We start from the raw sequence: 16626 nt of genomic DNA on the forward strand, positions 1-16626 counted from the left end.
TCTAAGACCTCCACGAATAACTGTCTGATCTCTACTTCACTTTTTCCAATGAGCGCTACGTCATCTACATACACTAAAATGTCAACTTTATTTCTTTGGAGTATCCCAGCAAGTGGTAGTTTGAATTTCCTCTTTCCTCACAACTCTCTCCCAGGCTACATTAAAGAGAGGAAGGGGTAGAGGATCTCCCTGTGATTAGTCCAGTTTTAATTTTTGAATGGTCGGATTTTATTCCATTTCACAAAACCCTGCTTACATTATCATCTATGCACATTTTTTTTTTTAAAGTAATTACACGAGTTTAATTGGAAATCCCAAGTCCGTCATTACATTCAACAGGCTTTCCTGTGAATGGAGTCATAAGCTTTTTATAAAATGGTGGGAAAATTAATATATTTTTTGTTTACATTCCCATAGTCTTTCATTTATTGTTTTGATTGCAAATATATTGTCAGTAGTGGATCGCTGGCCAGGGTGGCCAAGCGGTTCTAGGCGCTACAGTCTGGAACCGCGCTTCCACTACGGTTGCAGGTTCGAATCCTGCCTCAGGCATGGATATGTGTGATGTCCGTAGGTTAGTTAGGTTTAAGTATTTCAAAGTTCTAGGGGACTGATGACCTCAGAAGTAAAGTTCCATAGTGCTCAGAGCCATTTGGACCATCAGTAGTGGAGCCATTTCTGCAAAAGCCATTTTGATAATCTGCAGTTATATTTTATGCCTATGGTTTCAAGTGGTTTAGCAATAAAAAAGATAAAATCTTATAGTCTGTGTTAACTAGTGATATTCCCCTATAATTTCTGAAGTTTCCTTTTTTATCTAAAGGGACTATTAATGCTTCTTGCCATTCTGTTGGTATGGTCTCAGTTTTACAGATTACCTGTATCAAGTGGGGAAAAGGGAGGAAAAAAAGCATGAGTGCAGTGCTTCTCCTCCATATTTTAGTATCTCAGCTGGAATTACATCACTCCCCACTCCTTTGCTATTTTTGTAGGTGTGATACTTCCAGCACCGCTTCATATGTGTTCTGAAATTTGGTCATTATTAGGGCTGCTGCTGGAATTTGTAATGGGTAGTTATGCATTAGAATCCTAAAACAGTTCTTCCAATAAAATTTCCCATCCTTGATCAAATGAACTAGGGCTTTATCTCTAACGGCCTTACCATCTATTGGATGTTATACTTTAACCATCTTTTCTTTCACAATAAAAAAAGCATATAGGCAGATTCTTAGTACTAACTAGCTTGCTTCTTATGTGTAAACTATGTAAAAAGAGGGTGGTGATTTTTCTGGAAAACCTGGAATCTCAGGGAATTACATTTTATGTGGAAAAATCAGGGTAATCTCAGGAAATTTCAGAAATGTCTAAAATATCAAGAAATTGTGTGTTTTTAATCTAGCATTGCAATTTAATTTTATTGAGCTTTATAAATCACAAATTTTGAAATACTTACTCTTCCAAAGTGCATCCTTCAAAGTGCATCCTTCAAAGTGCATTAATTATATGAATATTATTCCATATAAATTATTGATGTTTAGAAACTGCAGTTAAACTACTCCTTATGGCTAGTATATATCAGACAAGAGGAAAGAAAAGTTGTTACCGCGAGATTGTGTTGTTCCAGTCGGAAGAAGAATTTTACACTGAACAAGGAAATAATAATATGAAAAGAAGAAGAAGACAAAAACTAAAAAAAGTGAAAAAAGTTAAAGGTCAAATGTATGTATCTCGAGATCTGAGATCAACCGATATACCAAGAGAATGCTGGACAAGCTTTGGATATCTGGTGCTCATTGAAGATGCTGATACACACGTAGTTCCACAGCAAATCATAGAACGTTCAGCAAGTTTGTGCCGTGCCAAGCTTACTGTTCAGGAAAAAAAACATACTATTGTGGAGTGCGGGCAAACCATAATCATATCGTAAGTACTCTTTAATGACAAGTAAAGTGTGTTCTCTCTCTCTCTCTCTCTCTCTCTCTCTCTCTCTCTGTGTGTGTGTGTCTGTGTGTGTGTGTGGCACACACACTGCTTACTGCTATTGCATATCCAGCACTGTTACTACTGCAGCTGTAAAGTAATGTTACATGTGTTTTGGAATAACTTATGAAATAATTTTAGTTAATTAGTTATTTTCATGTTCCATGGATCATTTTGCACGATAAATTGTCATGATGTGGATCGAGTCATTTTGTATTAATATCGCAAATTAATTTGTACATCTATTTGTACTCTAAACATCACCATATAATTATTGTTTTTTTCCTTGAAATGAAAACGATATTTACAGATTGAGTTAGCAGTTCCTACCCACCAACTTTTACACATTAAATACATAAAAATTCTTCTACAGAATAGAAGGTGTTGTCAAGGAGAAACTTTTTCAATTTATTGTCAAATTGTACCTTGTTGTCTTTTAGACATTTTATATCACAGGGTAAGTGGTCAAAAAATTTTGTTGCAGTGTTGTGCACCCCTCTCTGTGCTAAAGACAACTTTAATGTTGAGTAATGAATGTCATTTTTTCTTCTAGTGCCGTAATTATGTACCTCATTGTTCCTTTTGAACTGTAGTGAATTATTTACAACAAACTTCTTGAGATAATAAATATACTGTGAAGCAGCAGTCAGAATGGCCAATGAAGCAGTAGTCAGAATGCCCAACTCCTTAAACAGATGTCCACAGTATGATCGTGGGCGAGCACATTTTTGGGCAATGAAGACCTTTCATAAAGATGAGTTACCCCAGAACATTATTCCATATGACATTACTGAATAAAAATAGGCAAAATATGTCAACTTACTTATTTCTCTCTCCCCAAAATTTGCTATAATTCTAAGTGCAAATGTGGGTGAACTGAGTTGTTTTAGGAGTTAAAAAAAAAGTCCAACTGAGGTTCTCGTCAATATGGACACTTAAAAATTTTGAAATTTCCGCCCTATGTGATATTTCATCACCATGTGTTACACTTGTCACTGGTGCAGTACCTGTAGAGGTGCAGAACTGAATATGATGTGTCTTTATGAAATTCAGGATGAGACGATTCGCAGAAAACCAGTCAATAATGCTTTTGAGAACTTTGTTCACCATTTCTTCCATTTCTGTATGTATACTGGTGTCATCTGCAAAAAGAACTAATTCTGCTTGTTGTACATTAGACAGTAGGTCATTTACATATATGAGAAACAGTAATGGGCCTAAGACTGAGCCTTGGGGAACACCATACATGATTTCTCCCAAGTCAGAATTATGTCCCTGGACTCTGTTGGTTCAATTACTACTAAGTACAACTTTTTGCATTCTTTTGGTTAGATGTGACATGATCCATTGGTTGGCTACACCATAAATCCTGTAAAACGTCAATTTATCTAGGAGTATACTATGATTCACACAATCAAATGCCTTGGATAGGTCACAGAAAATACCTACCAGTGCTATTTTGTTATTTAATGCTTGTACGAGGGTAATCCCAAAAGTAAGGTCTCCTATTTGTTTATAAGTACATAGACCTGTTTATTTCTACAATGGTTTACATGAATTTACAGCTTGAAGATTTTGCTATTTTTTGACATGATCACCATTTCTGTCGATTCATTTTTGTAGACGCTGTGGCAGTTTTTGTATGCCCATGTCATACCAGCTTACTGCCATGCTGTTCAGAAAGTTATGAACCTCTTTCTTTCACCTCATCATAAAAATCGTGATTTCATTGTAGAAATAAACAGGTCTATGTACTTATAAAAAAAATAGGAGACCTTACTTTCGGGATTACCCTCGTAATATCTGGTGTGTGATCATGTAAATGCCATTCTCAATAGAGCGACCCTTCTGAAACCCAAACTGTGATTTGCTGAAGATATTATTGTTGCCAAAGTGAGATACTATTCTAGAATACATCACCTTCTCAAAAATTTTGGAAAATGATGTCAGCAATGAAATAGGCCAGTAGTTACTGACATCTCTGTTATCACCTTTCTTAAAGAGGGGTTTAACAATGGCATATTTTAGTCTCTGGAAAAATACCTTGAGTTAGTGATGCATTACATATTTCGGACAATACTGGACATATTGTATGGAACATATCTTTAGTACTCTATTGAAAACACCATCAAAACCAGAAGAGCTTTTATTCTTGAGAGAATGTATGACCCTCTTAATTTCAGAAGTAGAAGTTGATGGTACATTCATATGATGTAATTTTAAGAGAGTTACTTCTTCAACATATTGGTGTGATCTCTCTAGAACTGTTGCCCCCTATGCTTTATACTATGTTTAAGAAATGATTATTCAATACATTTGCTACCTGTGACTTGTCATTTATAGCCCTTCCATTCAATTCAGTAGTAATGTTATACTCTTCTGTGGTTGGTTGTCCTGTCTCTTGCTTCACCATATTCCATATTGCCTTAACTCTGTTGTCAGATGTACTGATTTCTGACATAAATTGCATGTTCCTTGATTTTTTAATAACCTTTCTTAGTAATTTTGAGTAGTTTTTGTAGTGTGCAACTACTGCAGGGTCTCTACTTGTTCTTGCCAAAAGATAAATTTCCCTTTTCCTTTCACAAGATCCCTTAATCCCCTTAGTGATCCGTGGGTTTTTACATGGATGTTTAATGTCCCTTCTGATTAGCTTATATGGAAAGCTATTTTCTAATACTGATGTGAATTTATCATTGAATACGTTAAATTTTATATTGGCATTTAGTTCTTTTAAAATTTCATCCCAGGTTGTTTCATGTAAACTACTCTTAAAAACATTTGCCCTGTAGTCATTAATGATTCTGAATCTCTCCCTCTGAGGTATATCCACACTGTAAGGCACTATGTCATTTATCCTGATTAACTGTGCATCATGATCAGAGACAGAATTTGTTTCTGGGTAAACGGTGATTTTCTTGCTTTGTGCCTCATCAAAGAAAACATTATCAATTAGGGACCTACTGTCTTTATCCATCCGTGTTGGAAAGTTAACTACTGAGAGCAAAATCTGCTTGCTTCAGTCATGTCTAGTATAACCCCACCTCCCAATTGTAGTAACGGGCACTGCACTCATATGAGAATTCATTTCAGTCAGCAATAACATGCTCAACTCAGAGTTAACACGACCTACACCAGTATCAACCCATCACTGGTCATGGAGCTGCAGGATCTCCATGAAACTCACATTTGTGTGTGTAATTGCTACTCCTATTTTATCCAAGTCACCCTTAATGCTGTAATTACTGTTATTAGCCAGGCTGTGTACTACTGCACCTTCTCTAATAACACGACCTTCTTTGCCAAAACCTTTGCACAATTTTGCTGTGTCCTTTGTCACCTGGGTAAGGTTAGCACTTGGCTTTACAATACTTGTGACCTAGTACCGTGCTCCTAACTTTTCCTGCACCATCTGGCCTACACCCCTCCCATGGCTACTACCTAGTAGCAAGACTCTTATCTTCCTACTCTCTTTTGGTACTGACCTATGCTGAGTTTCTTGGCTAGAAGCCTGCTGCGCCCTACTGTAACCTACAGCTCTATGAGGCTCTTCCCCTCCTACTTCAGGTAGCAAGCCAAATTTATTCAGTGTTGATAGCTCAAATGTAGAAGTTGATGAGCTGTTCCCCTTTTGCCCATTGCTTGTTACCTTTACCCAGTCCAGTTATAAATTAATTTGTGAGGATGATTAATGTGTTCTTAAATTACCATTCTCTTTCTGTTATCCAGTTTTGTTTAAGTATATTAAATAAAGTCTCCTAATTTGCAAATTAACCATTTCTGTAAGGTAAGCATATGTCTACAGTTCTGAAAGCTACACCCCATATTTCCTTCATTTGAAATTCCATCTCCTATTATCCCCCCCTCACCCCCTTCTCTCTCTCTCTCTCTCTCTCTCTCTCTCTCTCTCTCTCTCTCCCTCTCCCCCTCCCCCCTCCCCCTCCCTCCCTCCCTCCCTCCCTCCCCCTCCCTATTCCCCTCTTTCCTATCTCTCTCCCCCCCCCTGCCCAGATGACTGTTGTGTCACTGTGTATGTGTTCTTATAGTGTTACAATGTTAGCTAATTTGTTACCTTTTTTTCCACAATCACTCTTTCATGCACAAGGAGCCTCAATACAGTGTGTCCCAGAAGGAATTGTCAGTATTCAGGGATATGGCAGAAAGAGTCGTCCAAAGCAAATATTAACTATTCCTTCTGGGACACCTGTATATTGTTGTTTTTTATTTTAATTTAAATTTAGGCTGGAGAAGTAATTTTTTTGTTTATTTATGTCAACAGTAGTTCAAGAGACCTAAGATCATTATTTATTTCCCTCCTTGCTTATGACAATCACTTTGCTAAAAACACATTTACATCTACATTTATACTCCGCAAGCCACCCAGTGGTGTGTGGCGGAGGGCACACACCAGTAACTGTGGCATGGAAGTGTGTTGCAGTAATCCAGTTAAAGTATCTGTGCTCTTAATACTCACAACAGGAGGCTGCTATCTCAGTTCTGTGCTAATAATAAGCCTCTGTATGAAAAGAAAGAGTCAGGCTTGACATCGTATGAACAAACCTGGTTTTCCCTTAATAGGTTGGAAGAAACCATGAAGAACCTAAACCTGGAAGGCTGGACAGGGTTTTGAGCTCCAATCCACTCAAAATTGAATCCAGCATCTCGTCCACAATGCCATCTCAGCCAGTTGTTCCTCTGTGACAGCCGTTGATACAACATGTAGGATTTTTTGGAACCTATTGCAGTGCGTTTGTTTAATCTTGTGTTTGTTAAATCACTGCCTGCTGTACTAACCTACTCTGGTAGGGGTGCTTGACACATTTTTCCCCCAGTCCCAAACAATCCAAGTATAAGACTGCGTAATGCCTCCTTCATCTGGGTTCTATCTTGTGTTGGGTGTCATCAGAGGTTTCATGTGCTTTGGGAATTTTTCCTGGCATTTTGCTTACTTTGTGCTTATCATACCCTTGTAAAGCTGTTTGTAACACAAAAGTTGATTTGAACACCACAGTGCTTTACTAAGCATGGTTCTGTTAGAAGTGGTATGCCATTGACTTCCTCTGATCTTTAGTCAAATGAATCTCGATGTTTCATAAGCACTGAAAGTGTTTATGCTGCTTACACCAAGCAAGGTGTCATTTGGCATCTACCTGCGTGATGTGTGACTTATTAGCAGCCACATGACCATGAAATCCACGTTTTGTCACCTCTCGCCTAACTGTTATAGTACTTGCAGTGGATCCTGATGCAGTCTGGAATTCCTGTGTGATGGTCTGAATAGATGACTGACTATTACACATTACGACCTCCTTCAACTGTCAGTGGCCTCCGTCAGTCAACAGACAAGGTTGGCCTGTATGATTTTGTGCTGTACGTGCCCCTTCACGTTTCCACTTCACTATCCCATCAGAAACAGTGGCCCTAGGGATGTGTAGGAGTGTGGAAATCTCGCATACAGGCGTATGACACAAGTGACACCTAATCACCTGACCACGTTCGAAGTCTGTGAGTTCAGCGGAGTGCCCCATTCTGCTCTCTCACGATGTCTAATGACTACTGAGGTCGCTGATATGGAATACCTGGCAGTAGGTGGCAGCACAATGCACCTGATATGAAAAACGTGTCCAGGTACTTTTGATCACATAGTGTATAATAAGTTAAGTTGTTGCTTTTGAGACAGGCAGAAGAATTTTGTGGCTACTTGATGCACATGCCACATTAATAACAGTTGATATGGCTTTTACATCTTTGCGTATACTTAATCACTATACCTGTGTTTCCATGTATAATGCACAATGTACAAACACATGGAATATAATTTGCACTGTTCACATATATTTTGAAGAAATGGGTGAAACTGCTTCTAAGAATAAAATACTGGTCCAGATATGTAGCGGCGGACTATTAATGTAATTTTGGCATCGTAAAGTACAGTCAGTTTAACTTTGTGTCAGTATGGTATTTTGGGGAATCAAAATTGATTTGTATACTTAAGATAGTATAAAATATTGTTGAAAGTTGCTGCCATGTTTTTATTGTTGGTGAAATTAAAGTCTACATACGGTGTTATAACGAAGCTGTTTAAACTTTCAAAAAGTTTGGAGAGTGAATTAGTAAAAAACAGAGAAAAGTTAGGATGGTGGTTTTAATGCTTCAAGTATTGTACATAGACGCCCCTCCCCCCCCCCCCCCCCCTCACACACACACACACACACACACACACACACACACACACACACACACACACACGTACATTTGAGTATATTGTACAGCATGTTGATACGACATGTGAAACTTTCAGAAAAGTCCTTCTTATGGATGTTGCTCAACTCCTGCATCACAGTTGCACCTTCGTTGGTCTTGTTGAACCTTCAGGTACCCACTCTGCATTTTGACATTTTGTGGTAGGATCATATTGATAACACCATATCTCATCATTTGTGATGACTTTTTACAGAAAAGAATTGTTCATGGTTTTCGTTTCAATCAAGTTACAACAGGCATCTCCATGTTTGGTTTCTGTTCAGAAGACAAGGTGTGTGGGACAAATTTGGCACACTTTTTCTCTTTTTCTAAACATTCTAGATGATATCTTGAACATTTAATTTAGAGATGTCCCCTTTTTTGCGCCATTGCAATTTGTGACACAATGACAGTAAAGTGCCTGAGGCCGTATGTCCATTACATAACACTGCCTGCTCGTGAGTGAATGGTCAAATGCACATTTGTTGTTTACAGTTGTTACTTTAAACTGCCACCATAGTTATTGCACTAGTGTTGTTTATATGTCAGGAATAAAGTCCGTCACAGATTTTTCTGGATGGTGTACGTTAGATGAGAAACTTCCATTATTGTGGATAACTATATGGGAATTAATCATATTGTGAATGGGTAGTAGGTCACTACTTCAGCTCTTAAACAGAGGTCATAAGAAACTAGTATATTCGGATGTACGTTACCCTCTTAGAGCTTTGTTCAGTGTTGCCTTGGTAGCAACAGTTTTTAATGTGGTCTTTGGCAAAGTGTTTATGGGAACAGAGACAAAATTAGTCAATGTAGTAATAATATATATCAGCATCTGTTGCGACTGGTAGTGTCAAGTCACTCATCCATCTCCCATTAGCATGATAAAAATAAAATGTAGTTGGAAAAACTGATAATATGACACAGCAATGGTTGGCAACTGGATGACCATGGTTTGTTCCGTACATAGAAGGTTGAAAACTGGACTGCCAAAAATTTTTTCAAACTTTTAATTTCTAATTCAGTTTAAATTCAAGAGACAGTTGTCTCACTCTTTGTGTGCCACTAAGTCCTTCCACAGTGATAATAGCACAACTGAGCAGATATAAGAACTTTTTAAACTGGATTCGTAACTCTGTCCTATATTAACACGCCAATATTAAGCCAAAACTTCACAGCACTGCCAGGTCAAGTAGCCATCCAACAAATAGTCAGACAATGTTGGCTTATATTGGAGAGCAGAGCACAGCATGCTCAAGCTAGTTTCTAAGAGGGGTGCAGATGCTCGAGCACACACACCCATTCAGATTCACATCACAGATAAAGTCCAATGTTGCTGATGTTAAAATAAAATCAGAAATAAATAGAATTCATTCTAGTAACCATCTGCACTCACATGCTCAAGAGTCTACTTTGATGCTCTCAGAGACTAGGGTTAAGTTTGTGTATTTTTTACTTTATTTCAACATCAGCAATGTTGAAATTTATTTGGCAGTAAAAGCAATGCTGCTGTGCTCTCCATCAGATGTGTTTTGACCCTTAGTTGATGAAAGTATGGATTGTAGTGTGGGTGGTAGCAGGCCAGCTTTCATTGTTGCGATCTCATGCTACACAACTGTTAATTTATTTGTGTTGTTTATTGATGCATGATAGTAACATTTTGTGCATCATTTAATATGGATCCTAAAAAGTGCAAAGTTGGCAGTGAAAACACACTGTTTCTAATTGAGCGGACCAAACAGTATTGTTTTACACTACCTGATAAGGCTGAAGCCATCCCAGTTAACCTCACATGCAACAAAGCGGTTGCTGTTGTTGAAAGTGCTAATTCAAAGCGACACTACGAAACAGCTAACAACTCATCAGCAGTTCCATAGAAGCTTTTGCCAGTGCATCATGTCGAGATAAACTTCAGACATATTTTAGCTGATACAAACAAAAAGGAAAAAGAAAGAAAAGAAAAGAAAAACACAATCATACTTGCTCTGTGCATAAGCGAGCAAGAAAAATTAGGAGAAGCAATTTTTTGTGTGTGTGTGCTGGAGGTTTAATAAGAACCAGAAGCCATATTCAGAGTCCTAGATAGTAAAAGAATGTATGTTCGTAGTGGCCACAACACTTCTAGAAGAGGAGGAGGATATTGTTACCACTATTCAGGGTATTCCATTATTTGCAAGAAGCAATACAAGAAAACAGAAATTTTGGCTGCTGATAACAAAAGAAGCCTGCTCGGGCTTTTACAGAAGATACCTTGCTACCCTACTGCCCTTGACAAATCATGTGACATTGTTGATGATGAACTGATGTTGGTTCCTGTGTGAATTGTTTCCTTTTAAAAGGTGAAAAGGAATAACAGTATTATGGGATGAATTGCTAGAATCATAGCCATTTAAAGACAAGACTTGTAGAGATGATTTGTTGCAGGCTTTCCCTGACTTCATAATCAGACATTAATTATGGTGAAATGATTTCCCCTTTCAATGGACTGGGCTTGTACAATGCGGGGCACAGAAAAGAGCTGTGTAAGGATTATCAGAGATAAGAATCTGAATTAATTTATTATTGGTGCATAATTCACCAGACAACCATTTGTGCACTACACTGAATGATGTAATGTACAACTTAGTCAAGTTAATCAGTTTCATGAGGTATTGTTCTACCCTTCAGCACAGGCAGTTCAAGGAGATTCTGTCTGAATGTGATTCGGAATATTGTGACGTTCTGTAACATAACCGTGTTTGTTGGCTAAGACAAGAGCAGATAAAAAAAAGTAACCTCTTTCTTGGAAAACTTGGAGACACAGAAAGCAACTTGCAATTCCCAGCAGATATGTGCAGTATGCTAGCTGTGGCTTACCTGAAAGACATTATCAAATATTTACGTGCACTCAACACTGAGTTAATATGATGTAAAAAATGTCTGCTTTCCTTCACAAGCTTGATATATGTGAGAAAGGTATTAGAAATCAAAAATTTGTTCATTTTCTAATAATATGAATATAAAAAATATAATTCTGAAATATACACAGCAGTGTTTTGAAGTTTTGTGTCAGATCTTGCCAAGGAATTTGCAGAAAGATTCCGAAACTTTGCAGAAATAGGGAAACTGTTACCATACGAATTTCTCCAGTGACAGACTTGGCAGATGTGGCTGTAAAGGTATCTAATCTTCCAAAATCTTTACTTCATATGGAAGTAATTGATTTACAAGAAGTCCTTGCAGACTTACAAAACTCCAGCCACTGAATAATTTTGTGGTAAATATGGTTTGGAAAAGTATGCAAATTGCTTTAAAAAAATCCTATTTGCATGGCTTCTATGTTTACTTCCACACAACTTCTGTCAAACATCTTTCTCAAAAATAATTATTTGAAAACCAAATATTGTTCAAGGGTAATGGACGGATGCCCACCTGCAGAAACTTTTCACGTGAATTTTTCCCTGCGAGAACCGAACTACAAAAGATTGGTTCAAGGTTGCAAATGTAATTTCAGTTGTCCATTTGTAAACTTGTATATCTTACACTATTTTTAAGAGTAAAAATAAAAATTAAAAACCTTTTGCTACCTATGATATGGGTTTCTAATGAGTAGACCAAAGCTTTTTTTTTATATAAATGGAAATTGAGCTAAATTTGAATTTTTCTTTTTTCTCTGGGCTTTGATAAAATTTTACTAAAGCATCCAAAGCATGATAAAATTGACTTTCTGACCCCTGCATTTATCATTTTTTCACAGTTATCTGACAAATACTTCAAAACATTGTGTTGTCTGCTTATGATTTTTGTGTTTTTGATAAAATGTGTTACTTGATCTGCCAGAAGTGCAAGAGGCTCCTCTTTGTTATTTTGACAATGTACTTGTTATAAATGTTGCCAAAATTAATACCTTCCTTCCCCTTAGCCAACATCCTCCCATAACATCTGATGAGTGGGCATTTTCTCATCCATAAAGCTGCCTATGAGAACTTTTGATGCACTTAATTTTATATGGTAACATATGAAGAGCTTATTTCAATAGTGGTACAAGTCCATGTTTGTTCATTCTGAGATACAGAGTCCTACAGGTAAATGAGTGCTGCAAAATCTGCAGCTGAGATACCAGTATATATACTGGAATATTTCTGGTATCTCAACTGCAGATTTTTCAGCACTCATTTAACCTTAGGACTCTGTATCTCAGAATGAACAAGAATGGACTTGTACCACTATTGAAATAAACCCTTCATATATAGATTTATTAAGCCCAAAAAACTGAAGTGTGGATCATGAACAAGCAAACTGGGAAACTTGGTTGAATCTTAAACTTTCAGAACTGTAAAATTTGGTGCTAATGTTTTTCCTCACCTACCTTCTGCTTTTATTTATACCTCTCACCTGTGCTGTTTCAGTTTCTGACAGCTCATTATTAGTCATTGCTACTTCCATATCCTTCTGTGCACGTAGAATCTCATCTGATGCGGGCCAGACATTGACTTCCTTTATCTCTTTTAAGAAAATTAATTTAAATATTATTGAAAGCTGGAAACATTCACGTTTTTTAATAATTTGTGTGTCACCTTTCCTACAGTTATTTCAGCTGTGGTGTCTGGCAAGTAGACAGTTCGCTTGTGCCTGAAATATGCTTAATACTCATATTTCACTGTTATTTTTATTATTATCAAAAGTCATTTTCTGAATCCTACATTTTTTTTCTGCAATTGAACTTAACGCATTTATATTATAATTGTGTTGACTTTCATATCAACAGGCTTTTTAAAGTTTACATTCGAGGGAAAGAGATATCTGTGGAAGCAGATGCGGTGAGAAAGAAAGCCCGAGAGAGGACTTACTTAAAAGCTCTGGAAAAGCTTCAGGAACAATGCTTTACAATTAAGGTAAAGATGCTTGCTTCTGATTTCCACCCTGCTTGTTTATTGCTATCTACACTGCTGGTCCTTAAAATTGAACACTGTGAAGACAGCACAACAAAAGTCAAATTGGCAAGGATCGTACTACATGTTTGAATATGTAAATGTCCAAGCATTTCGACACAACTGCACGGAGTCAATAGGAGTAATGCCATCCACAAACAGTGCATAAGTTGAGATTATAATTTCTCATTCGAGAATCACATGTGAATGTTAGTTGTTTGTCAGAAGTTTATGTTATGACTTGTGTAACAAAGAGAGCACATGTCATAATTCGCCAGTGACAGAATTTTGGCCTATTGAGACTGCAGTTTATTGTTCCCCAATGACACCACTCACGTCTGTTGTGACCCTGATGCTCTCATGCAAATCTGGAATTGACGAGTCGGAGAGAGCCGTATTTGCCGCCATGCAGGATGTAACACATTGACCACCTGAGAAACAAGACTCATTTTTCGGCCAGCCATGTGGGATGGTACAGCCTCATCACGTACTGTGAGTTGGGGAAATTGACTCATTTGCAGCAAAGCAAATATCCACATAGACAGTAAGACAAAGTCTGCAGCACCACGGAAAGTCAGCACAGCAATCACAGTAGCGGCTTTTTTGCCACGGAGCAGAGAGAGGTGTACCAACAGTGGTGCATGTGCCAATGATACAGGATACAGGAGTGACACGGCATCATCTTTTCGGATGAGTCTTACTTCTGTGTTTGGCAACAGGGCAGACTTATCCATGTGTGGAGGCTCTGAGGAGAATGAACATTACCTCATTGTATTTGCCATCATCGTACGGTCCCAGCAGCTAGCATCATGGTACAAGGAACCATCAGGTACACGGCGTGATCACATCCAGTAGACACAGCTAATAAGCCAGCATTATGCATGATGTGTTCAAGGTTGGTGGCTGTGCACCGCTTTCTAGGTCTCCTGTCGAAAAGCCCTGTCTCGGTTTGCCGAGAGATTGGCATGCCACCGCTTGTGAGCCCTGCGATTGACAAATTCTGTCATAGAGTGGAATTGGCCTGGAATGAGAGACTTGTATCTGTCATCCGAGTTCACTGTAACACAATGCCCAGCCCTCATTTCTGCAAGACATTGTAGTTATGTGTACAAAATTTTTCAGACTGTGTACCACCAAATCTCATGTATATTCTTGGTATACTGTATACAGACAATACATAAATTTTTGGTGTTTTCTATCACTGCAATTTTAATGGCCAGTGGTGTAGAAAATAGAAAATCCTTTCTTGGTATTTTTGTGCTTTTTCACAAATTTATTAATGTTTTATTTTATTCCTTGCAAATGTGTTAATTTGTTTATCTGTTATCTCTGTTTATTTCGACTGCAACTTTTTCTGCTTTGTTTGCATTCTGAGGTAAATTTCTAGCAATGAAAGTTATATTCTGCAACACAAATTGTTGTTGTTGTTGTTATTATTATTGTTATTGTGAGGAGAGTATTTCCCACCTTTGTTGTTTTCAGTATCTAATGGTGAATCACTGTTAGCTTTTCAGCACCACTTGTGGTCTATTTTGAGAGGCTTTGAAGTGAAGGTGCTGTGAAATGTGATTTATCTGTGGTACAGTCTCAAGTAGCTTTTGAAACAAGTCTACATATTGAAAAACATAAATATTTTCAGATAAAACGTCGGCGTTACGACCAAATTGTTGGGAGAAACTTTGGTGAACCAGAAGTTTCGGAGGTAGAAGAACCACAGAATAGAGGACCTGTTACACCTGCTGTTGGGGGTGTAGCTTTGAGAATGATGGCAAATATGGGCTGGACAGGTGGCGGCCTCGGCAAAGCACAGCAGGGAATAGTAGAGCCAATAAGGTAATTACTTACATGTTGGTCACTGTTACACAGGGTGTTCGTGCTTATTCTTTTGCATGGCTTATTTGCTTGCAAACAAGATGTGATGGCATATTCTGTTATCAAATATACATTTATTTATGGTATTTATGCCTATTATTATTATTACAGTATTTTATTCTTCTCAGTAAAATATTTCAGTTGATTATTATCAATGATGGCTGTATAGTGTTACTTTTGCAGGGTATGAGAAAGAGGAAACTGCTTATAAAGGTTTACAATAATAAATTCCTGAAGAATCTAGAAAGTTCCTCTTACTGGACAGTTGCACTAAGCATTTCATATGCCTTCTTCCTCTTCAACACATTGTCACCCAACTTATATAGTCATTTTGCTTATTTTAATCTGTTGTTGTCACTCATGGGCATTAACCAGAAATTATATATATATATATATATATATATATATATATATATATATATATATATATATATATATATATATATATATAAAACGTAAAGGAGGTCGACTTTTAAGTTAAAAAAGTGAGCGGTCTTGCTAGCGTGCAGACAACATTATTAATTAATAAAGTTAAAGTAATTCATGTTCGAAACTGTAAATCAGCAAGTTAGTGTTATCGGAGGTGTTGAACAATGCAAGAATTGTCTTTAACGAAAGGAGAAAAGTAATGACTGAAATTTGTGACAAAAACGTGAACCAAGGAGACAGCACAGGACAGGCTGAAATCTGATCGCACCATAATGTTAAAAAAGTACTTATGTAAGTTATATTGTTTATAAATAAGCCCTAATTTGCTAGTGAGAATTGTTTGAATATATTTGGTGTTTACCAGACTACTTATTCTGTTCTTTTCCTTTATACTTTTGTATCCTCCATGCCATATTATTTTTATAAATGTCAAACAGCCTTTACTACAGCAGAGAATACTGCGGCATCCTGGTCGTACACAGAAGGCCGCTCCTTGTCTTCTATACAACTCATAGCTGCCCCATTTATTAATGATTTCATTTGCAAATGCAATTTTTTTTTACTATTCATTGTTAAAGGTCCCTTAGGTAATTATAAAATTCATACTGATTACGTAAAGAAATCCGGGTTGTTCTCTTCCAAATAATAGAAGTCTTTGCGTAATCAAAAACTAGCCTCCTTCTGACAACGATCAGGAGCCGACCAGAAGACGGACGTCTTCGACCGCTTTCGTGTGTCCTGTGGCAAAGCTGTGCCAAACTGGGAACACGGCATTCTAGTATGAAATACAGATTTAAATTGAAAGAATTGAGATATATTTAATAGTAATAATTTTTTTTATCATACTAGATGTCTTTAAATATGTCTGCTTGTGTCTGTACATGTGTGGATGGATATGTGTGTGTGTGCGAGTGTATACCCGTCCTTTTTTCCCCCTAAGGTAAGTCTTTCCACTCCCGGGATTGGAATGACTCCTTACCCTCTCCCTTAAAACCCACTTCCTTTCGTCTTTCCCTCTCCTTCCCTCTTTCCTGATGAGGCAACCGTTTGTTGTGAAAGCTTGAATTTTGTGTGTATGTATGTGTCTGTTTCTGTTTCTATCGACCTGCCAGCGCTTTCGTATGGTAAGTCACACATCTTTGTTTTTAAATATAAAAATAAATATATTTTTCCCGCATGGAATGTTTCGTGT

General features: G+C 37.4%; 1 protein-coding gene across 2 annotated transcripts in view; it reads left to right on the top strand.

Annotated features, from left to right (window-relative positions):
* LOC124721754 overlaps positions 1–16626 on the top strand; it is a 171376-nt gene that overhangs the window by 129309 nt on the left and 25441 nt on the right. For both annotated transcript variants that reach the window (XM_047246856.1, XM_047246857.1), the window contains 3 exons: positions 1625–1923; positions 12971–13097; positions 14773–14966. In XM_047246856.1, the coding sequence (XP_047102812.1) occupies positions 1625–1923; positions 12971–13097; positions 14773–14966 (620 nt within the window). The remainder of the gene's footprint in view (positions 1–1624; positions 1924–12970; positions 13098–14772; positions 14967–16626) is intronic.

The sequence above is a fragment of the Schistocerca piceifrons genome, chromosome X, assembly GCF_021461385.2.
Source record: "Schistocerca piceifrons isolate TAMUIC-IGC-003096 chromosome X, iqSchPice1.1, whole genome shotgun sequence".
Classification (NCBI taxonomy): domain Eukaryota; kingdom Metazoa; phylum Arthropoda; class Insecta; order Orthoptera; family Acrididae; genus Schistocerca; species Schistocerca piceifrons.